The following is a 24,152-nucleotide window of genomic DNA, read 5'->3' on the forward strand; positions in this document are numbered from 1 at the left end:
TACATTAATGTAATGTGGATGATATTTCTTTTGGATATTGTACTTTTGGAAATTTTACATGATTTAAGCACACTACTAACTAAAATGACTGCTCCCTTGTGTTAAAAAATCAGTCTGAATTAGTCTAAAGTACACTATACATAGCAGCTATTAAAATAGGGAAAATGAATTTTGCCAGACTAGACAATACCAGCTTCTGAAAGTGCAATGAATGAATTACCAAATATATAAAATGTAAAAAAAGTTATCGGCTCTTTTTTATACAATTTACCTCTGAAGTTCAGGAAGTGAAAATGACCAAGTAGAGCTAGCACTTTTTTGAAAGGTGCACATTTGAAGTAAGGCTGAGCTGTATACTCTATAACCCATAGTACACCCATCAATCATACACCAAAATAAAGGGAATTAAAGGTTCTTTGCATTATACCTAAGATATACAAGGTCTTTTTTAAATAGCCAGTATAACCAGTGAGGAAAGCTGGGGACATTCTTTTTCTTTAAAATCCTAACCCTATGCAAAATGCGAAACTGTATAGCGCCACCTGAGCAGTGGATCTTGTACCAAGGGCTCTGGTTATGCCTAACATTTACATGTAGGTGGATCCTAAAAAAAGTATGTGGGTTAGGCCTGACATTGACATGTAAGTGGATGTTGTAAAAAGGATGTGGGTTAGGCCTGACATTGACATGCAGGTGGATATTGCAAAAAGGATGTTGGTTAGGCCTGACATTGACATGTAGGTGGATCTTGTAAAAAGGATGTGGGTTAGGCCTGACATTGACATGCAGGTGGATCTTGTAAAAAGGATGTGGGTTAGGCCTGACACTGACATGCAGGTGAATATTGTAAAAAGGATGTGGGTTAGGCCTGACATTGACATGTAGGTGGATCTTGTAAAAAGGCTGTGTGTTAGGACTAACACTGACATGTAGGTGGATATTGTAAAAAAGATGTGGGTTAGGCCTGACATTGACATGCAAGTGGATATTGTAAAAAGCATTTTGGTTAGTCCTAACATTTTTTTATGTAGGTGCATCCTGCAAAAAGAATGTTGGTTATGTCTGATATTGACTGGTAGATGGAGTGGAAAGAATACATGTGATTATCACAAACTGAATTTTAAAATGCAATTGAATTGCTTTCCAAACTCCACCAGCGAACATTCAGACAAAAAGGAAGAAGCAGATTACATATGGCTAGTGTTGGCTTGGAACCACAAAAGTACAGCCATAGAGTAAGTGACAACTTTTAAAATAATTTTGATTCCCTTGTACATTTATGCTTTTCAGTGTGTTCATGACATACTTATTTTATTATTATCTTAAACTTGATTAAGCTTCGATAGATAAAATAACCACATTTAACAGACAATTCACTGTTAGAATTTACTCCTTTTCATGTGCAGGACTCGGAGTAAAAGTCACACATAGAGTGCTGGTTTAATGTATTTTTGGTTGTATAAACCATTAGGAACATTGATATAATGTAATGGACTATAAGCATTTGTTGGGTGGATATTTATTCATTTCATATACATATATTGGAGTCTTTTGAGTATTTTGTGTGATAGTGTATTTCGTATTATACACTACCAGTTTCATCTATTTGTAGCTGAAACTGGTGGAGGGGGAGGTGTAGATGAACCAGACTGGAACTGGTGGGAGGTGTTGTTGTGCCAGACTGAAACTGGTGGAGAGTATAGGTAATTTCAGCACTGTGTCATCATCATCACAATCCTTGTCATTATCATTTGATATTATATATATTTCTTTCTTTTGTGAATGTGTGTAGGGTGTGTGCGAGAATTGGTATTGCATAGATTGTTTCATTTATTATTTTCGTTCCATCATCTTATCGTACAATACACAAGTCTCATTATTCACACACATTTTGTTTGTGTTATTCATTTAATCCAAAGCCCACTTGGTGTCAGTTCTGTTACACTATTATGTATGTCTCTCTGGATAACTATCAAGTATGTCTCTCTGTATAACTATCACATATGTCTCTCTGGATAACTATCAAGTATGTCTCTCTGCATAACTATCACATATGTCTTTCTGCATGACTATCATGAATGTCTCTCTCGATAACTATCACATATGTCTCTCTGCATGACTATCATGAATGTCTCTCAGGATAACTATCATGTATGTCTCTCTGCATAACTATCATATACGTCTATCTGCATGACTATCTTGTATGTCTATCTGCATGACTATCATGTATGTCTAGCTGCATGACTATCACGTATGTCTATCTGCATGACTATCTTGTATGTCTATCTACATGACTATATTGTATGTCTATCTGCATGACTATCATGTATGTCTATCTGCATGACTATCATGTATGTCTATCTACATGACTATCATGTATGTCTCTCTGGATAACTATCATGTATGTCTCTCTGCATAACTATCATATATGTCTATCTGCATGACTATCATGTATGTCTATCTGCATGACTATCATGTATGTTTCTCTGCATAACTATCATGTATGTCTCTCTCACACATAACATTTCATCAAATGCATGCTGGGTAACTAATCTATTTACCAAGATTTGCATGGAAAACGTTGCAGCTGATCACCTATCTTCGCAATAAAACACTCTCTTGCCTGCATTCAGTCAGTTAAATCACTTAAACAAAATAAACATTTTAAGTCTTACAAATTTCTTATCAAGTCCTGATTTGGATTTTGCCATTGTCACAACTGTTGCTCTCTGAAAGCAGATAAGACAAAGACCTAGACTGGTTCTGTGTTTTATGGCACAGCAACACAAGTAGGTTTTTTGTGCCATGGCAATAGGAATAAAGTGCATTGCACAAGGATACATTATGATAACCATCCTGGGCTGATCCAATGGCAAGATTCAAACCTGCACCCTTTCAGTCACAAGTCCAGCATCCTAACCACTCACCTACCATACATTCCATCTCTTATGACATGCAGAAGGGCAAACTGGGTTTATTCCACATGCCCACAGTTGCTGGGGAGTCAATAGCTATTAGTGAAGATGCAAAAAGTAGGATATAACATACCTCAAATTTCCCATTTATAATTAGTTTTGCAAATACTCTAGATCCAGCTACATTGCATCGCTCCCCGATGTTGACAAAATTTGTGAAGGGACCTATATGCATAGGTTCTAAACCTGAAGAAGAAAAAAACAAATTTTCAAATTAGATTTTGTTTCTCTGAAAATATTACTCAATCACGCAAAGATTAGGAATATAAGCTTACCAACTCCTGAATCCAGCCCTCAAAAGATTTTTAAAAACTCAATTTTAACGATCTAGATCATATACTCAAAGGGCCATAACTCTTGCCCATTAACTCCCTTGATGCCACCAGGTGTCATTGGTTTTAAGTTATGTGAAAGATCAACGAGTATGCTCCCATGGAAGTGATGTGGGAGGGTGTTATAGTAATGTGATCAGGTAAGTATTTTTGTAGAAATATAATTCACTTAGAAAATTTGCTTTCTCATTCAAATACATTCCATGATCACAATAATATTAGGAGAATAGGTAAAAGTAGGAGAGAATGTTGAGCATACTACTTATACCCAAGGCATCCTTCCAGGAAAGAAGGGCTGAATTCATTACATGATAGATAACCCACTTTACCTACAGTTATGTAGTCTGTGACAATTATTATAACGGGTTAATAATAGAGTTAATGAACTCTTACCAACAAAATTGTGGGCAAATCTAGCGAAGACACTAGGAATGCCCATGATGCAGGCTTTGATAATGTTACCAAGGTCTGATGGATAAATGAGCCACAGTCACTGCACTCATAAGACTGATGTTTCTGGGAAGCTAGGTCCCTAAGACAGAAACTTAATAATTTTGACTACACGTGTCAGCCTACAGCTTCTATTATGTCATGTATTGCAACACTGCATTCAAAAGTGAGTCTTGCAGAGATAGCTTTAATTTCATGGGCTTTAATCTTCATTATCTCTTGAAACATCAGAGTATGCTGAGCATATGACACACTTCAACCACGATGATAGAGTAGTTTTCTTGTTCCCTGAAGTATCCCTGTGTACTTTACATAATGTTTGACAGTGCAGACAATATCTTGCAAAGACACTTCTATTGATGTATGGATCTATCAAAGAGAGGTAGCATGTGATGAATCTCTGATTGCCAAATGATCTGAACTGAAGATAGTTTGGGTCCACTGAAAGAACATTTGAGAAAAGGGGGTACACTCCTCAAAAAAATGTGACAAATTCACATAAAAATTGGTAAAAAATGACTAACTAATGCATACAACCTCAGGGGTAAATATTATTATGCACAAATAATCCAAATTTAATAATAGACAGTCGAAATTCAGGAGTATATTGAATCAATGGTCCGCAGGTCTCTGCAAGACGCTGACTAATAAAAGCGAAAGCTTAAAACTAGCAACATCTGAGGGTGTCAAAGGGAGGTAATGGGCAAGAGTTATTGCCCTTTGTCTACATGATCTAGACAGAAAAGACATTCTTTATCTTTTTTTGGGGGGAGGGCTGGATTCAGGAAATAGTACATTCATATTCTAATGCTAATGTGATCAAGGAACATGAAGGAGACTATATTTAACATCAATGCCTACTGGTAATTACAGCTTTTTAATATTTCAGGAACAATGAAATACTTAATTTTTACGCAACATTTCTCCTCAAAACCTGAAAAATCAAAAATACAAATTTCTGTTGAACACAATGGGTGCATACATTCTCTAGATCAATAATTTAGTTTTAAATTCATTAAAGAATATGGAAACATTATTTGATAATCATATGAAGTCTGCAACCTTTAAACCTAAGAGGGTTTTGAAACAAAAAATTTAAAATTTAAACCAATTGTGCAAAATGCCCATATTATTTTAGAAACTGTGAAAATGGGATAAATTTTATACTCATGAAAAATATAATATCTTGTTAAGCTGTACAAATCAGATTAATTACATTCTTATTGTATTATGATTTTCTAATATATTTTGATTGCATCAGACATACAACTGTTGGATAAGTCTGACTAACAAAGCAATTTCATTATTATAAAGAGTAAGGCTGGAACAGATGTAGTCTGGATAACAAAGCAATTTCATTATAATAAAGTCTAAGGCTAGAACAGATGTAGTCTGGCTAACAAAGCAATTTCATTATTATAAAGTCTAAGGCTAGAACAGATGTAGTCTGGCTAACAAAGCAATTTCATTATAATAAAGTATAAGGCTAGAACAGATGTAATCTGGCTAACAAAGCAATTTCATTATTATAAAGTCTAAGGCTAGAACAGATGTAGTCTGGCTAACAAAGCAATTTCATTAATATCAAGTCATAAGCTAGATATGACAGTATCTTTTGTGCAAGGATTATGTTACTTGAAACTAAGAAGACATGTAAATAAACAGGGGATTCAAATGACAAAACTGTTGGGACAAAGAAAAACACAACTTTATTGACTAAAAGGAATTTTCGGTGAAAGAACAAGGAACCTGAATTAATGGAGCAATGAATCTGATACATGATTCCATTAAAAATCATTTTTACATCGACTAACATTATGAAAGTTGTACACAAATCTTACCTGACAGTTTCAAATAGCTGTCATGAACATCTGCTGGAGGCACTCTAGGTTTGTATTTCTGAACTGCTTCCTTAATGGCTCTGTAGAATGGTTAGAATATTTCTTGCAATAACTGGCATGTACAGTATACATACATTATAAATTACTTGAAGAGACAAGATCAACTTTACACATAACTTTATTTTAAAGACAATTATGTTTGGCACTGAAAATGAATGAGTTTTAATATTGTTTCCACAGCATATAAATTTCCCATCCTACTTAGCTGAATCTATTATTGCACAGGTCCAATTGGGTCTGATAATGTTCACATTGTCTAAAAGGCAAATGTAGCAGTATTAAGGCAGGTGCTTAGAGTTCAATTACACTAGTGTATGGGTAATTTCCTGCATTTTAAAAGAATTTTATAGTATTTTGCATGTTGTTTAACTGTCTTTGTACCAAATGGTGCATTGGCATATTTTGAATCAATGTGAACAAGTGTTCATTTTGGGACTTTATCACATATGGTCTACATTTGTGAGAACATGGATGGACTTCTAAAGTGTTATGATTACGTAATATTATTAAAAAATGTAATTTAGTTCAAACATGGGTTTCTCAACTTCTGGATAAAAGATAAATAGCCTGTATGCTATCTGATTGGTATGACATTTACAGGGTACTTACTTGATATGCTTTGGATTTGTACCACAGCATCCACCGACAATGTTTAGTAAGCCATCCTTTGCAAAACCCTGTCAAAATTAAAACATTTGAATAGGGGTCATAATTTAGCTGTCAGCCTGTGGAAAAAAGATTTCTGGTACTTTATTTCAGCTATTAAAACAATTACATCAAAATCAATAAATTTGAATACAGTGTCAACTTCCATTATTGACTGGGTTTTGTGACTGCATTTCAAAGTTGCTGAAAACCATGAATTTAAACAACCAGTGAGCTATCGTCCATCTCTGAAGATACTTAGTAAACAATGATCCATCTGTGAAGACACTTTGTGAACCATGATCCATCAGTGAAGATATTTAGCAAACAATTTTCCATCTGTGAAGACATTTAGTGAACAATGACCCATCTGTGAAGATATTAAGCAAACAATGACCCATATGTGAAGAAACTTATTAAGCAATGATCCATCTGGGAAGTTATTTAGCAAACAATGTTCCATCTGTGAAGACACTTCATGAATAGTGATCTATCTGTGAAGATACTTACTGAACCATGATCCATCAGTGAAGATGTTTAGCAAACAATGATCAATCTGTGAATACACTTTATGAACAGTGATCTATTTGTGAAGAAACTTCATGAACAAATGATTCATTTGTGAAGACACTTCATGAAAAACAACCCATCTGTGAAGACACTTAGTGAACAAAGATCCAACTGTGAAGATGCTTAGTGAACAATGATCCAACTGTGAAAACACTTAGTGAACAATGATCCAACTGTGAAGACACTTTATGAACAATAATCCATCTGTGAAGATACTTAATGAACCTTATTCAGTCTGTGAAGTCACATAGTGAACAATAATCCATCTGTGAAGACACTTAATGAACCTTGATTAATCTGTGAAGACACTTAGTGAACAATAATCCATCTGTGAAGACACTCAGTGAACAATGTTCCATCTGTGAAGACACTTAGTGAACAATAATCCATCTGTGAAGACACTCAGTGAACAATGTTCCATCTGTGAACACACACAGTAAACCTTGATCAATCTGTGAAGACACTTACTGAATAATTATCCAGCTGTGAAGACACTTAGTGAATAATGATCCAACTGTAAAGACAGTGAGCAATGATCCAACTGTGAAGTCACTTGATGAATAATTATCTAACTGTGAAGACACTTAATGAATAATTATCCAACTGTGAAGACACTTAATGAATAATTATCCAACTGTGAAGACATTTAGTGAACAATGATCCAACAGTGAAGACACTTTATGAACCATGATCTGACTGTGAAGACACTTACTGAATAATTATCCAACTGTGAAGACACTTAGTGAATAATGATCCAACTGTTAAGATACTTAGTGAACAATGATCCAACAGTGAAGACACTTAGTGAACAATGATCCAACTCTGAAGACACTTAATGAACCTTGAAAACTGTGGGAAGGCATCTGTGATAAAAAACAAAAACATTTGTTGATGCTTGGAGCATGTAACTGACCATGTAAGCTGCCCCAGATTGTGAAAGTAACTGAAAGTAGATTCTTCACAGACAATATCAGTGATTTCAGAACTGTATATGTAGAGGCGATGTAGAGGAATGATGAGGACAGAACTCCAATGGGAGTGGGTGGAAAATGTCTTCAGTTTAAGCCAGGAAGGCGGAATTTCACTCATAATAGTAAGATCTAATAATGATGAGGACAGAACTCCAATGGGAGTGGGTGGAAAATGTCTTCAGTTTAAGCCAGGAAGGCGGAGTTTCACTCATAATAGTAAGATCTAATAATGATGAGGACAGAACTCCAATGGGGGTGGGTGGAAACTGTCTTCAGTTTAAGCCAGCAAGGTGGAGTTTCACTCATAATAGTAAGATCTAATAATGATGAGGACAGAACTCCAACAGGGGTGGGTGGAAACTGTCTTCAGTTTAAGCCAGCAAGGTGGAGTTTCACTCATAATAGTAGGATCTAAAAATGATGAGGACAGAATTCCAATGGGAGTGGGTGGAAAATGTCTTCAGTTTAAGCCAGCAAGGTGGAGTTTCACTCATAATAGTAAGATCTAATAATGATGACAGCACTTGCACTTTTGTTTATTTTTGGATTAAGGCAGTGAAGCCAATGTCTCTTGAGCTACCTGCTAAGTAGCTGGAGAAGAATGCTGAGGATGACGGCTCATTGCACTCATGAGTTAGATCCCATTCCTACCAAGATGTCATTAAGCTGTAGTTCCCTTTGTGTGGCAAAGGATTAAGTGTGAGTAAAGAGATATTTTTTGAAAGCTGAGGCACAAAGATGGACATTGTATGCTGGAAGTGTCTAGAGGTACTAGGTAGGTTAGATTGATCCATGAAAGTGCCTATATAAACCGGACATTGTCCAATGGAATTGCCTAGCATTACTATGCAGGTTACAATGATTCATGTGTAACTGGGTTGTTGGATACTGAGGCACTAAGCTGGGCATCAGATGCAGGTAGTGCCTAGCAGCACTATGTGAGTCATGAAATTGGACAAGTAAATTTGTGTGGCAGCCGGTGCTTCATGGCCCACTGCAATCCGAGTTATATAGTTAAGTCCAGTCATGAAGGCGGACATGATGTTGTCCTGTTCGTGAAGTTGGGAAGGGTTACAGGATATTGATCCATGCAGCCTGTCCATAATTAGACTGATATGCTAGACTGTAACTGAGGCCACTGTTGCTCTCTATCTTGCTTCACAGTGAACGATATAGTTTTGAACCCTTGCATGCAAGCTGACCATGTTTAATTCCTTAAGGTATGCTTCTGCCCCTCCCCCTTGGTACCCACAGAATTGCCGCCCAGTGACTTCTGTCCATGGGGGTCCCAAGTGGCAGAGTGGTCTAAAGTGCTCACCATTCCGGATCACTGCCATCTCACCTCTGTCAGCGTGGGTTTGAGTCCAAGACTCGGCTGGCATGGGTATGTGCGAAAGCCTGCCAGTAGCTTCTTGTGGGTTGGTGGTTCTTCCCAGGGTTCTTCCTCCACCAGTTATACTGGCTGCCATGTATAGCCTATCTTGTGCTGAAAAATGGCCTTAAACCCTACAACAACAAGAACAACTTCTGTCCATAATATGTATGTCTGACATGTATTCTGAGAAAACTACAGAGTGGTTCTAAGACAAAACAGAGCAGACAACATGTAAGCTGAGTGCAGGATGCATACTGCAATACACATATATATAAACTATTCAGAGTTACACACTATGATAAATGCCTGCAAATTGGCACAAGTGACCTGAATAGGTAGAGAATTAGAGTGTTGCTATTGACACTTATAAAGTAGATGCTAAATAATCAATTCTAGTAATAAGTTACCTGTAGAAATGCCAATTTCTGACTGCTTTATACAGGTTAAATCACTGAAGAATCTCTTAAAGTAATTATCTGTATGAGCAATGAGTCAACCATGTATAGAAAACTTACCTGCATGTACCTGACGATAGCAGAAGCTATACAGTAATATAAATAGAGTACACACAAAACCTGAACATAAAAAAGCACTAAAGTGTCACTGTTACAAAGCAGAGACTACATTATTCGTCATAAGAAGATTTTACCTGTAGGAAAGCTCAAAGATATTCTATACAGGTAAAATCAATAAAGCATCATGTAGATCACTAAGAGGTGGATGCAAAGACGATATAGAAAACATAGCTTTATGTATCTGGCTACAAAGCATATACTACACAGTAATATTATATGAGTTTTCTATATCATGCACCAAAACTGCACTCATAAATATGGCTATAGCAACATGAGGGGGCGGCATCTTGGCCCATTCAGATATGTACCAAAGGTGTGAAGACAGTAAAGTGATAACACTGTTAGAAACTTTGTTCTCAATGATAGAAAGAACAGAAAAGTTGGAAATTTATACATGGAGTACACTTCCCTTGACTCCTCCAACTTGTTTTCAGGTAGAAAACTTTCAAACTGCTTGAATGGATTTTTGGAGGCCTCTTTGTCTGCAGAGAGCATGTTACTTGGCACAAGTGGAAGTAGTAACTGGTGATTTCACAGGATTTGGCACCAATCTCAGTACCAAGCTGAGATCACTCTAACTGCAGACATATAATGTTTAGCATTTTATCAAAAAATGTTTTAGCCTGAGAGAGCTGGATTTGCATGGTAGTAGTAGTTCTCCTAAGGTATTATGTTTGGGTAAATTATTTAATGAAGAACAATTTGACTGAATGATGGTGGAAGGCCATAATTTGTAAAGATTTGCCTATTTGCAGCAATGGTGGAAATGTCTGATGGTGAATAAGCATCATTTCATGTCTTGATGCTCTGTGCAAAATTGGAATCAAAATTGGTGGAGTGATTTTTTAAGTTCAAAATGGCAAATGTTGACAGACAATGAGCAACACATACTGCAATTTGCATGCCACATGAACAATGAATTATGCGTGCCAATGAAAGACCATATCATAAACTCAGATGGCCCTATGGCCTGGTAATCTAATAATTAACAGAAGATGATGTGCATGAAATTATGGCACATATTGAAGAATATGATATACAATACTGACGAAACAAGTCATATTCAAATGCAAATGTTTGGTTTTCTACTGCTGTTCAAGTCAATCAATCATGAACGGCAAAATCAATGGCCAATGCTTTCTCAAGTGTCTGAATAATGATAAAATCGTTGGAAAGGAAAATAACATCTTCAGCTCCAGTTACCCTAACTATGGACCTAGCAGCCCCCTCAAATCAACAGGCTTCTGCAATTACCCATTGGTATGGCACACATGAGGTTTAAGAAAATATTCCATAGCAAATTAAAGTTATATTTGCAAATAAATAATAATAATAATAATAATAATGACTTTATTTAAAGAGGGTAACACAATTAGATAAGCAATAATCTACCCTGAGGCCCTAACACAAAGGAGTTTATTTATTTATTTTAGCTGCATCTCTGAAGCCACTGGATATATTGTGTTTGGAAGAAGGAAATAGAGTGGGCATTTCTAATCTCAACTGGAATAATATTCCAGAGCAAAGTTCCAGAGTATAAGAAAGTTTTTCTAACATAATTCCTTATTTGGTTTGGGAATTTTATGCTGTTTGATAGGCATGGATCGCAAGTGGGGAGTATTGCCAGGTAGCCTATACTGGAATACTAATTGTAAATATTCAGGAACACTATTATTGGATATCATGTACATTAATTTGGCTTTTCTCAAATGGATTCGGTCTTTAATAGGTAACATTTTGTGCCAGCTTTGTTATGTTTTTATCATTTGAATTACTCCATACTGTATTGGTCTAAATAGGGTTGTATGTAACTATTATAAAATAGTTTTCTGTGCCTTTCAGGGAGAAAATGTTTTATCCTACTGAGAAGCCATAAACTTGAATTCACTTTTTTACTGATATGTTTCATATATTCAGTCCATGGTAGGTTATTATCTATCAGAACCTCGAGTAGTCTATCATGACAGACCATTTGCAAATTTTTATCCTTCTACGTCAGACATAGTTCATCACTATCAAGATTTGTCCTTTTTTGCCACGTTAAGATAAGTAATATTTTAGCTTTACCAGTATTTACCACCATACCATTGCATGTGCACCAGTTGTCCAGTTTGTTTAGGCATTCTGTAAAGAAATTTCGAGTTCATGCTTTGTGTTTTGGATGTCTGACAATTCTGTGTCATCTGCATCTAGATCTACAGATGATACTGAATCCCTTAGTAAAAGTGGTTGGTCATTAATAAACAAAATAAATAGTAATGGACCTAGAATTGAGCCTTGTGGTACTGCATATCTAATTGTTTCAGGTTCAGACAGAACAATATATAAACATGCTGTGTTCTCTCACTTAAGTATGAAATAAACCATCTAACTGTGCTTTCATCACATTGGTAGATTTTCAGTTTCTTCGAAAGGATTTCATGATCCACCATGTCAAAAGCGTTCCTGAAATTTACAAATACATATCCTATTATTCTACCTTGGTCAAATGCTTGAAGCCATTTATCAGTTAGGGAGACCAAGGCAGTCTCATATGAATGTTTCTGTCTAAAGCCTCATTGATTAGGGTGTAACAGTTGTTGTTGTTGTGGGTTTTAATGCCATTTTTTAGCACACGATAGGCTATGCATGGCAGCCAGTATTAATGGTGGAGGAAGAACCCGGGAAAACCCCAAGAAGAACCACCAACCCATGAGAAGCTATTGGCAAGCTTTCTCACATACCCACATTGGCCGAATCCTAGACTTGAACCCATGCAGACAGAGGTGAGATGGCAGTGATCCGTAACGGAGAGTGCTTTAGACCACTCAGCCACTCGGGGCCCCCGGAGTGTAACAGTAACTGTTTAGTTAAATATGACATGAATGTGTCATGGACATGTTTTTCAATCAATTTTGACAAGTTTGGTAGTATTGAGATTGGCCGGTAGTTATCAGCATCATCCTTAGAACCAGATTTGTGAATAGGAGTTACTTTTGCCATTTTCCATATTTTGGGGACAGATGAGGTTGCAATACTTAAATTGATTATGAATGCTATGCTATCTAAAATAGCAGAGGCACAAGATTTAATGAGTCGTGGACCAATCTGATCAAGTCCTGTAGCTTTCTTGGTATCAAGTTCACTGAGACATTTTTAAAATGTTTTTTGATACTTTGAAAACTTTTCAAATGGAGTTTGTGTTGCTCTTTTTGTTTTCAAGCAATTATTGATAATAATTTTTTATAGCTTGTTTTAATCATACTTGTTATTTTATTTCTCCATATTTTATACTGTGCATGGTTTCCCATAGCCTTGAATTGGTCTAGTGTTTTCATAGCATCTAGGATTTCAGTAGTAATCCAATTAGGTTGGATTTCATTCTTTACTTGATGTACTTTCAGTGGTGCATGCCTAGAGACTACATCCATAAATAAGTCAGTCCACACCATCAGAGCTTCATCTATGTCATCCAAATTTGTGATCATATTCCACAGGTCATTAACAAATTGTTCTTCATTAAAAATTTTGAACGATCTGTCATAGTTTTGTGTGTATTTTTCTTATTTCTCTTGCATTTAACCTTTCTTGTCAAAAAAGTAGGCTATTGGTCACTAAGACCAACATTTGGTACATTAACACAAGCCACATTGTCTGGTAGGTTGGTATAAATGTGATCAATAAGAGTGCTCGATTTTTCTGTTACCCTTGTAGGCTCATTTACCAGCTGGTCTAGGCCTAATGACTCAATAAATTCCATCCAGTTGTTCCTTATTTGAGCATTGAGAAGGTCCTTATTTATATCTCTGAGGATATATGTTTCTTTCTCCTGTGCAAGAACATTTTCCATTTGTTTCAAAAAGTTATCATTCCAAATTGCTTTTGAGGAAGGTGGCTTATAAATGAAAACAACTATGAATGATTTTGCATTACTCTGAGAAATTTCCACCCAGATACTCTCAATTTCATGTGACTCCAAGTCAAGTCACCTTTCTGCATTTACATCTTCCCTTATATATACAACAAGACCTCCCCCTGCTGTCTCTCTGTCTCTGTGCAATGGTTTATTGTAGCCTTGACAGTGAAATAGATTATCACCATGGTTAGCATTTAATTTGGTTTCAGTGAGTCCTAAAACATGTATATTATTTTCCTTGGAAGACAACATTAACTTAATCTGGTCTGTTTTTCCCACTATACCTTGTACATTTATGTGACCTATGTTAAAACCTTTTGTATTTAGTTTCATATCAATTATATGTATGTCATCATGCAATGGGGAACTCAATGAGATTGTCTCCATACTACTTTTATCATTCTGACATCTTATTTTTACATTTAAATATTCATATATATATTAGCATCTTAAAAGTCACATACAGACCATGAAAATCTGTTAACTTTTGCATTCACCATAGTGTCCATTGAATAGTTAGAGTCAAGAGACTCACTAGGTACATTTAGATTTGTTGTAAATGAAGCATTGGCATTCTCCTCATTGCCAGCTTCCTAGTATGTATAATACATTGATTGACAGAGTCTTTGTTTGTGTCCAAATTTATGGCATCTGAAGCATTCAGTCTGTCTGCCATGATGGCATACCTGTGTCACATGCACAGTTTCTCCACAGTAGAGACAGTACTCTTCATTATAGTGCCTGAAAATGGCGGCATACATGTTAAAGTTTCTCAGTAGGTGAGAGGTTCCTTTTCTACTTAAAATGGTACAGGCATAGGTTGACATCTTGGTTCTGAAGAAAGAAAGATGTGTATTGTGGAATGTACTGTAGGCTGAAATCACCAAAACCACTGGTGGATACTTACTCACGTGTCCAATTAAAGATAAAATCTTCGGAAAGGAAAATAACATCTTCAGCTCCAGTTACCCTAACCAAGGACCTAGTAACCCCCTCAAATCAACAGGCTTCTGCATTTATTCGTGGCTAGGGCACATATGAGGTTTAAGAAAATATTCCATAGCAAATTAAAATTATCTTTGCAAATACCACCTCATTTATGGACAGATCGATGTAAGGATGGACAGAATGGATACTAATTTAGTCATATTCAGCCAAATCTTTGGTCAGAGGGAGAAAAAAACCTTGACTGGATCAAGACACTTTGTACCACTTAAATCTTAGGTTAGATCACCTTGCTACAGCACATATGGGATCAAATAATTTTGTTGGATTATTTCCTCCAGGTCATCAGGTCTCCTCCACTTCTGAAACTAACTAAAGTCAACACCCCAGCACTATTTTGGTACCTAATTTAAGTTCTTTGTTTAAATTTAACTAGAATAAATATTTATTTTAAATTGAATACCTCTATCTCAGCTGCCATCATTTCTGGAGTCTCATCATAGTCACCAAATGTATTTGGTAAACCTGTAACAGATCAAAACAACATGACAGATTTCCCTACTACCAAATGTATTGGGTAAACCTGTAACAGACCAAAACAACATGACAGATTTCCCTATTACCAAATGTATTGGGTAAACCTGTAACAGACCAAAACAACATGACAGATTTCCTACTACCAAATATATTGGGTAAACCTGTAACAGACCAAAACAACACAACAGATTTCCCTACTACCAAATGTATTGGGTAAACCTGTAACAGACCAAAACAACATGACAGATTTCCCTACTACCAAATGTATTGGGTAAACATGTAACAGACCAAAACAACATGACAGATTTCCCTACTACCAAATGTATTGGGTAAACATGTAACAGACCAAAACAACATGACAGATTTCCCTACTACCATATGTATTGGGTAAACCTGTAACAGACCAAAACAACATGACAGATTTACCTACTACCATATGTATTGGGTAAACCTGTAACAGACCAAAACAACATGACAGATTTCCCAATTACCACATGTACTTATGCAAAACAACAACAAACAGTGTAGACGTGGATCAAGTCTGAACCACGACTTTCAGATGCTTGTAATCTTGGACTTCATATGCAACATTTCAATGGCATACAGAACTCTATGAATCAGATGTAATTATGGCTTTTGAGTTTTGAGGTCAAAATGTTTTCGAAAATACGAAACCAAAACTTTACATTAAAACCACAGGGAAAATTTACAATAGGACAAGTTCTGGCAGACAAGACAGATGCTGTATCTCAGCAAAAATAATGTTTGGTGTGAACAAAGCAATGAACAAAAATTTCAGTGCAGAATTACCTTTTTCATGAACCAAGCAATTAACAAAATTTTAATCCAGAATTATGTTTCTGTGAACCAAGTAATTAACAAAATTTCAATTAAGAATTAATTTTTTTGTAAACCAAGCAGTGAACAAAATTTCAATTGAGAATTACAATTTTTAACCATGCAAAAAATTTCATTCCAGAATTACATCTTTTTGTAAACAAAGCGATGAACACAATTCCAATCCAGATTTACATTTTTTTGGTGAACTAAGCAATGAACAAAATTTCAATCCAGAATTACATTTTTGTAAACCATACAATGAACAAAATTTAAATCGAAAATTACAAAGGTAATGAATTAGCCATAAAAATTACCAAAGCATCTTCCCATCCAAATCTCAGTTATTAACAGATTAACTCTATCCTTAAGGAAAGAATATAACTCTATCCTTAAGGAAAGAATACCTTACTGGAAGACAACTATAATGTCACTGATACACAAAAATTACTAAACTGTATATGCAAACAACATTCCTTAAATACATCCCAAACTCAATCCTTAAGGAAAGAATATCTTACTAAAAGACATAACTATAACATAATTAATATCCATAGGAAACTAAATTGCATATTTAAGCAAAGGAATCTAAACTGTATACCTATCCATAGGAATCTAAATTGTATACCTAAGCAATATTCTCTAGACACATTCCGAACTCCATCAAGTATCCTATCTACAAATATTTATGATGTTACCTTATCCTTGCATATATACTACAATGATCAAAAGAGTTCAATGTTACTGACATTTTTTGTCACCTCCGATGCCTACAATTGGCCTCTGAGGCTGAGATGAAAATAATAGCTATTTATCCACCAACAAATGTGTGGTGACATTTATTATAAAATTATAAGTATTTACGACCAACTGTATGGACAAATAATGATGGACAAGATACTGAAGCTGCTGTAAAAATCCAAATTTTCATTAAGAACAACTATGGCTATAGATAATAAGACTAATCATTCATTTTATAAATTAGCTGCTCTACCTTTCATGTCATAAATTAGGTGCTCATTGTTAAGGTAATAAAACAGGTGCTTATCATTCACGTAATAAATCAGGGGCTTATCATTCATGTCATAAATTAGGTGCTTACCATTTATGTCATAAATTAGGTGCTTACTATTCATGTCATGAATTAAGTGCTTACCATTCATATAATAAATTATGTGCTTACCATTCATATCAAAATATAGCTGCTTACCATTCATGTCATAAATTAGGTGCTTAACATTCATGTCATAAATTATGTGCTTACCATTCATATCATAGTTTAGCTGCTTACCATTCATGTCATAAATTAGGTGCTTATCATTCATATCATAACTTAGGTGCTTAACATTCATGTCATAAATTAGGTGCTTACTATTCATGTCATGAATTAAGTGCTTACCATTCATATAATAAATTATGTGCTTACCATTCATATCATAATATAGCTGCTTACCATTCATGTCATAAATTAGGTACTTAACATTCATGTCATAAATTATGTGCTTACAATTCATATCATAGTTTAGCTGCTTACCATTCATGTAATAAATTAGGTGCTTATCATTCATATCATAAATTAGGTGCTACCCATTCATGTCATAAATATGGGGCTTATCATTCAGATCATAAATTAGGTGCTTACCATTCATGTCATAAATTAGGCACTTACCATTCATATTATAAATTAGCTTCTTACCATTCATGTAATAAATTAAGTGCTTACTATTCATGTAATCAATTAGGTGCTTATCATTCAAGTAATAAATTAGATGCTTATCATTCATGTAATAAATTAGGTGCTTACCATTCATGTAATAAATTAGGTGCTTACCATTCATATTATAAATTAGCTGCTTACCATTCACGTAATAAATTAAGTGCTTACTATTCATGTAATAAATTAGGTGCTTACCAATGATGCAATAAATGCTTTGAACTCCTTGTTCAATACAAGAGAGATTATACTGCACAAGGTTGGAATATTAGATTTAAATGTAGGAATTACCTGCATTGGGATAACAAAGTACAAAAGCCTTGGTATTTTTGCTGACAACTTCAAGAAAGGGTCTCATTTCTGCTGCTCCTAAAGCACAGTTCAACCCTAAGCTGAAAAGCAGGTAGTTAGAGGTAACTTTTTGCATATGTAAATAAACTTAAGTATCAGATATATCAAGAGATTCACTGGTTCATGGCGACCCATTAGTATTCAGTTTTCACTAACTCTGATACTTAGTCCATGTTCTACTAGTGGAATATCATCCTTCTTTGACTTAAACTGAGACTGAAAGAACAGTGAGGGACAATGCAACTAAACTTACTATTGCTGGCAATATGATGTCTACTGTTCTTGTGTTAGGTTTAACTTCATTTTTCAGCACATGAAAGGCTATAAATGGTGGTGAGTATATTTGATAAAGGAAGAACAGAAAAATCCTAGTGAGAACCACCAATCCATGAGGAGCAACTGACAAGCTTTCTCACACACCCATGCTGGCCAAGCCTGTGACTCAAACCCATTGCAGACAGACGAGAGATTATTGTGATCTGTTAATTCTGTCTTAGACCACTTGGCCACCCTGGTCTGATTCTATAGCACAGTCAACAGAAAACAAAGGTATTAGAGAGGGCTGTTAAAAGTTCTTAATGGGGTTACTAGCCATCTTTTTCATGAAAAGAGAAAATAGAAAAAACCTACAGTTAAAGGGAGACATTTAGGATCAGCACAATTCCCACTATACCATTTACCGAAAAATCTCTACTTGCCATCATAAACCTTGGAAACTGATTGCCCTCTAGCCTGAGTGATGCATCTGACACCAGAGAAATTATTCCACAATCATGTTTAAATTCAATATTGGCTTTGCAACAATTGCAACACTTTGAATTGTATGGCTCATTCTCCGATTATTATATTCAGTGATCACAGACCCGCCAACCATGATGAGTCCGTCTCAGTAAGGCAGTTGATTTTTTTCCATAAGACTGACCAGTTTTCAGTAAGGTGTAACAACAAAATATCAATAACCGCTATTGTAAAGCTGGAAAACATAATTAAAAGTTTGACGCATCGACGATAAACATTATGTTCAACTGAAAAGTTTGTAAAGTACGCATGGACTTTATTTACCACTAGTACAGTTGCACAAACTCTAGTTCCAAATCCTATGCAGCTCAGTGGCTTGTTGCTATCTCTCAACTTGACATAATTCTTGGAAATTCTTTTCCATTTCATATAACAATGGCAATCCTATCTCCTGCCATGAGACATACTCAAACTGACACATGATGTCCAATTTTCATAATTGTTTCCTTTCCAGCTTTGATTCACAAGAATTTGAATACTCCTTTTTATTCTTCTGTGTTGATTAGTAACACTTTTCTAGAAGCTTATTTTCCCCTTAAACATGCATTGCTTTCTGGATGCCATATTAAAAAATTATATAATCACAGTTTGATCATGCAGATGCTTCACATGAACAAATAGGTGCAGTTTAAAGCATCTGGAGTGCTTTTGTAAAGTTAGTCTGGTTCCCTGACTAATTTTACTAATTCTAAGATGAAACCCAGATCTAAATAAAACATGGATGAACCAATTATCTCGACTTTTCAGCAACGATAATGTTTCCATAGTTTTTGCTAGCATGCCGTATGTCTGTATTTGAATGGTAATTTTTGAAAGACTTAAGGCAAAATCATAAGAGTCTGTAATCACAAGCCATTTAATTTCATTAGCAACATAAAAAACAAAAAAATCTGAGATTTTTAAGGTGGAATTAGATGTTACAGGAATGTTGTCAGTGGGCTTTTCTTAATGGTTATATGTTATAAATGTCTGTATTTTGTACTTGGTTTTTGTCTAAAATCAAGTTAATGTTGTACGTGACTGGTGATATTTATTTTGTAAACAACATAATACATAGCTAATACTTCTCTAAGATTAAATATTCTGATCATTATTAATGATAAACATGTTTACCTGAATCTGAGTCTATAACATTTAGTTTTTCACTTGGAAATTCCTAAACTAGTTGACAACTCTGATGGGGGTGCCGAGTGGCCAAGTGGTCTAAAGTGCTCACCGTTATGGATCACTGCTATCTCACCTCTGTCTGCATGGGTTCGAGTCTTGGGTTTGGCCAATGTGGATTGTGAGAAAGCTTGCCGGTTGCTTCTCGTTGTTCGGTGGTTCTTTCTGGGTTTTTTTCCAGTTTCTTCCTCCACCATTAATACTGGCCGCCATGTATAGCATATCCTGTGCTGAAAAATGGCTTTAAACCCTACAACAATAACAACAACTCTGATGTTTCAGAGGAGATTGACCTATGCCTTGGCTCTATTATTGTCTTAGCTTTTTATATAATGTTGTTTACTTGAAAAGGTATACACTCTTGCCTTAACATCTGATGCAGTATCAGTTTTATTGTTCTGTATGATTTCTTTTTCACCTTGATTTATTTCTTCAAATTGTTATTCACTGGAATTACAAAGTGCTCATCATGGTTTTTGTGCTAAAACATTAATTCTGTATTACAGTCGATTCAGACAAGGCCATTTTGGATTATATTACAGTGATACGTCATGAGACTGTTCACACATCACCATATTCCATGCCAATGAAGCATCAACACATTAGAGACTACAAGCACATCAACACATTCAATATCAGAATTTATTTGGAATACCGTTTAATTGGAACATTATACATTTGGACATGTGATAGAACTTTTAAATTAGACTATTTCAGATTTAGTTCACAATACTGTTAATTTTTTTAAAAATTTTCACTTTGTATTCTAAGGAAATAAATTATTTGTTGAATTGTACAAAAACTGTTAGTTTTCACTCTTTTCTGTTACTTAGTTTAAGACCACAGAGTTCTAAGAGTACACATGTGGAATTTGTTATCTGGTTTAGACACAAGAATACATGGTGAACTCCAGTTACTTTTACTTGGTTCTAAGATATCATTCTCCAGAAAATACTGAATTTCTTTTTTTCCAAACATTCTGCTTGAGAGGATTCATCCTGTAAGGATGCTGTTTCACATGTGCAGAATCTACAATCTCAATGTTAGGGTAGATTTTATTTGTTCATGTTGGAACATCAGGAATCAAGTGCTTATATGCACATAATAGTTATTTTAATTTACTGTTTTATTGTGGCTTTAGATGTCAAGGTTATTGGTCAGTACTGTTTAACAATTCTGAATTCTGATTATTGGTTAAACCAAAGTCACTAGTCAGGTTGTAATTTATCATTTACATCCTCGCTGTATGGAATAGCACAACTATATTAATATCACAATTAACTGGGCTATCTCTACAAAAAATACTCCTTTAACATATCTAAAAGACAAGGTTGTTTCTGCCTTCTAGAAGTGTTAATGATATAATTTAGTCATGTAAGGATCATACAATTTAGCCCACAGCAACTTCATTTTTGACTGAGCTGAAGATTAGTTCTTACTACTTCACAAGCCTTTGATGACTTATATTTGAAATCAGAAATATAGTCTAAAAATTTAATCTTGGAATCTTCATTAAAAATAAGTTTCTCTTTGAATAACTTTAATGGTTCATGAACAGTATATTCAAAATTAGTTCAAAGGTCTGAAACAATGATGACAAAAATATGGTTTAAAGTTAGTGCCAGGCATCTGGCAAAAATATGAGTAACAACTGCTATTCATTCTCCTCAACACTACCAGGAGAGCTGTTTGCAGTTCTCCTCCATTTTACAAAACACAAGGCCTGGCCTGTATAATGTACTGTATTGATCTGAAAGAATGACAGATATTAAGACTTGTAAAATGTACTGTATGGATCTGAATGACAGATATTAAGACTTGTGTAATGTAATGTATTGATATTAATACTTGTCCAATGTAATGTATTGATCTGAATGACAGATATTAAAACTTGAGTAATGTAATGTATTGATCTGAATGACATATTAAGACTTGTATAATGTAATGAATTGATCTGAATGACAGATATTAAGACTTGAATAATGTAATATATTGATCTGAATGACATATTATGACTTGAGCAATGTAATGTATTGATCTGAATGACAGATATTACGACTTGTGTAATGTAATGTATTGATCTGAATGACAAATATTACGACTTGAGTAATGTAATGAATTGATCTGAATGACAGATATTATGACCTGAGTAATGTAATGTATTGATCTGCATGACAGATATTACAACTTGTGTAATGTATTGTATTGATCTGAACGACAGATAGTATGACTTGTGTAATGTAATGAATTTATCTGAATGACAGATATTACGACTTAAGTAATGTAATATACTGATCTGAAGAATGACAGATATTAAGACTGCAACTCACCACATTGGGTCTGCATGACCAACACTGATAATAAAAGCCTCTGTTGTCTGGCCTGACAAAGTTCTGCCACTTTTATCTACAATTGTCCCAGAAACCTGAAATGTGCAAAGCAACCTCATTTTCAATCCATTAGATACAACTAAATTCCATACTAATAATCTTGCTGGGGAAAAAAGAGACAATATTTTTTCCTTAAGATAATTACAGAATCAAATTATGTCATCCATTACCTTGCAAATCCAACTCTCCAAAGTTAATCAAGACATTCACCATGTCTTATGGCTTCTTTAAGCAGCAAAAGTTCTATAGTCATCTGCTTGCCAAGATGGAATTCAGATGAGAGTGGTCTAACCTTGGATATAGGAACTGCTGTTAAATCCCATCATTGATAAGCTACTACTAAAGCAGGGCTTAGGAGGGTGTGCCCATATTATAATTATGAATTATCATAGAACTATTCTTACTCCAAAAATTGGTCTCTTCTTCAACTGCATTACCCAATCTCAACATGTACAGGAAAAAAGGTAAGAGGCAGGGGCAGTTACATCCCCATGCCCTTAAGTTGGCATCTGACCATGGATTCTTACATAACCTATTCTGCATACTGCATGATGCACAGGCTAGTGTAAGGATATGGTCAATGAATGAACGAATGCAGTTTAGAGAACTATGCTGCTGTAAATACAGTAGAAATATAAGAACTTGCATTGTTACACAGCTGCAAAGTGACCTGGGAAGGTGACCAGTTGGGCTGCTAATATACAGTGTTAGATCAAAAATGATCTGGAAGCCACCAGAAGAAAAGTTTACATTATTTAGCAAACTATGATTTAATATGGTCACTGCATTAATAAGAACAAGCTTCATTTTATCTGTATGAACCACTGAATATATCAACTGCAGGCTTAAACTGAAAATAATTTTGTGCAATTTCCAGACCTCCATAAAAACAAAATATGGTACCTCATGATATGGAATTAAAGACAATCAGAAGCAGAAAATAAATCAGCTAGCCATCATTTAGCAAAATATGATTTAAAATGGTCACTGCATAAATATGCTATAAGCTTGATTTTATCTGTATGAACCAATGAGCAACTGAACCAATTAGCTGAGAATGATTTTAGTATCGTTAGTATAAAAAATTTAAAATAACTGAATATTGCAATTTACAATTTAGAAATATTAAAATGAATCAAAAATGCAGTCCCAGTGAACAAGAAACAAGAGGGCTGATAAAAATCAAGGTCAAAAAGGTGATCATGTACCTTTTCGTCTTGTTCATTGCAATCTTTGAAATTTTGTAAAGAATCTGTTGAGGACCTGAATGTAGCTTTTAATCAGATAGTCTGTATTAGTTTTCTGAGGACCCAAATGTAATTTATAAGAAGTTGATCTGTATTAATGTTCTGAGGATCCAAATGTAGCTTATAAGAAGTTTATATGTATTAATGTTATGAGGACCCAAATGTAGCTTATAAGAAGTTTATCTGTATTAATGTTCTGAGGATCCGAATGTAGCTTATAAGAAGTTTATATGTATTGATGTTCTGAGGGCCAAAATGTAGCTTTTTTAATCAGTTTATGTAGTGTTTAATCAGTTTATATGTCTTGATGTTCCAAGAAGCACCATCCAAAGAAACTTAAAGAGCTCAGTAGTCATCAGGATATGCATTGAAAAGAAGCAAACTGATTTCTCTGTAAAAATTGTAGAACACAATTCATAGTTTGGATGGAGATCAATAGTCAAGAGTTGCTTTTTGAGATGAATCTAAGTTGTTTTTTGG

At 34.9% G+C, this 24,152-nt stretch overlaps 1 protein-coding gene across 1 annotated transcript in view; it reads right to left on the reverse strand.

Annotated features, from left to right (window-relative positions):
• The window catches only part of LOC149808297 (methionine synthase-like), a 193,985-nt gene that overhangs the window by 127,310 nt on the left and 42,523 nt on the right, over positions 1-24,152 (reverse strand). The window contains exons 8-13 of the mRNA XM_089975738.1: positions 22,366-22,460; positions 18,014-18,114; positions 15,098-15,159; positions 6,268-6,335; positions 5,599-5,678; positions 3,049-3,161 (exon numbers count right to left, since the gene is read on the reverse strand). Coding sequence (XP_089831864.1) covers positions 3,049-3,161; positions 5,599-5,678; positions 6,268-6,335; positions 15,098-15,159; positions 18,014-18,114; positions 22,366-22,460 — 519 coding nt within the window. The remainder of the gene's footprint in view (positions 1-3,048; positions 3,162-5,598; positions 5,679-6,267; positions 6,336-15,097; positions 15,160-18,013; positions 18,115-22,365; positions 22,461-24,152) is intronic.

Source organism: Sinohyriopsis cumingii, chromosome 1, assembly GCF_028554795.1.
Source record: "Sinohyriopsis cumingii isolate HCF-2022 chromosome 1, ASM2855479v2, whole genome shotgun sequence".
Lineage (NCBI taxonomy): Eukaryota > Metazoa > Mollusca > Bivalvia > Unionida > Unionidae > Sinohyriopsis > Sinohyriopsis cumingii.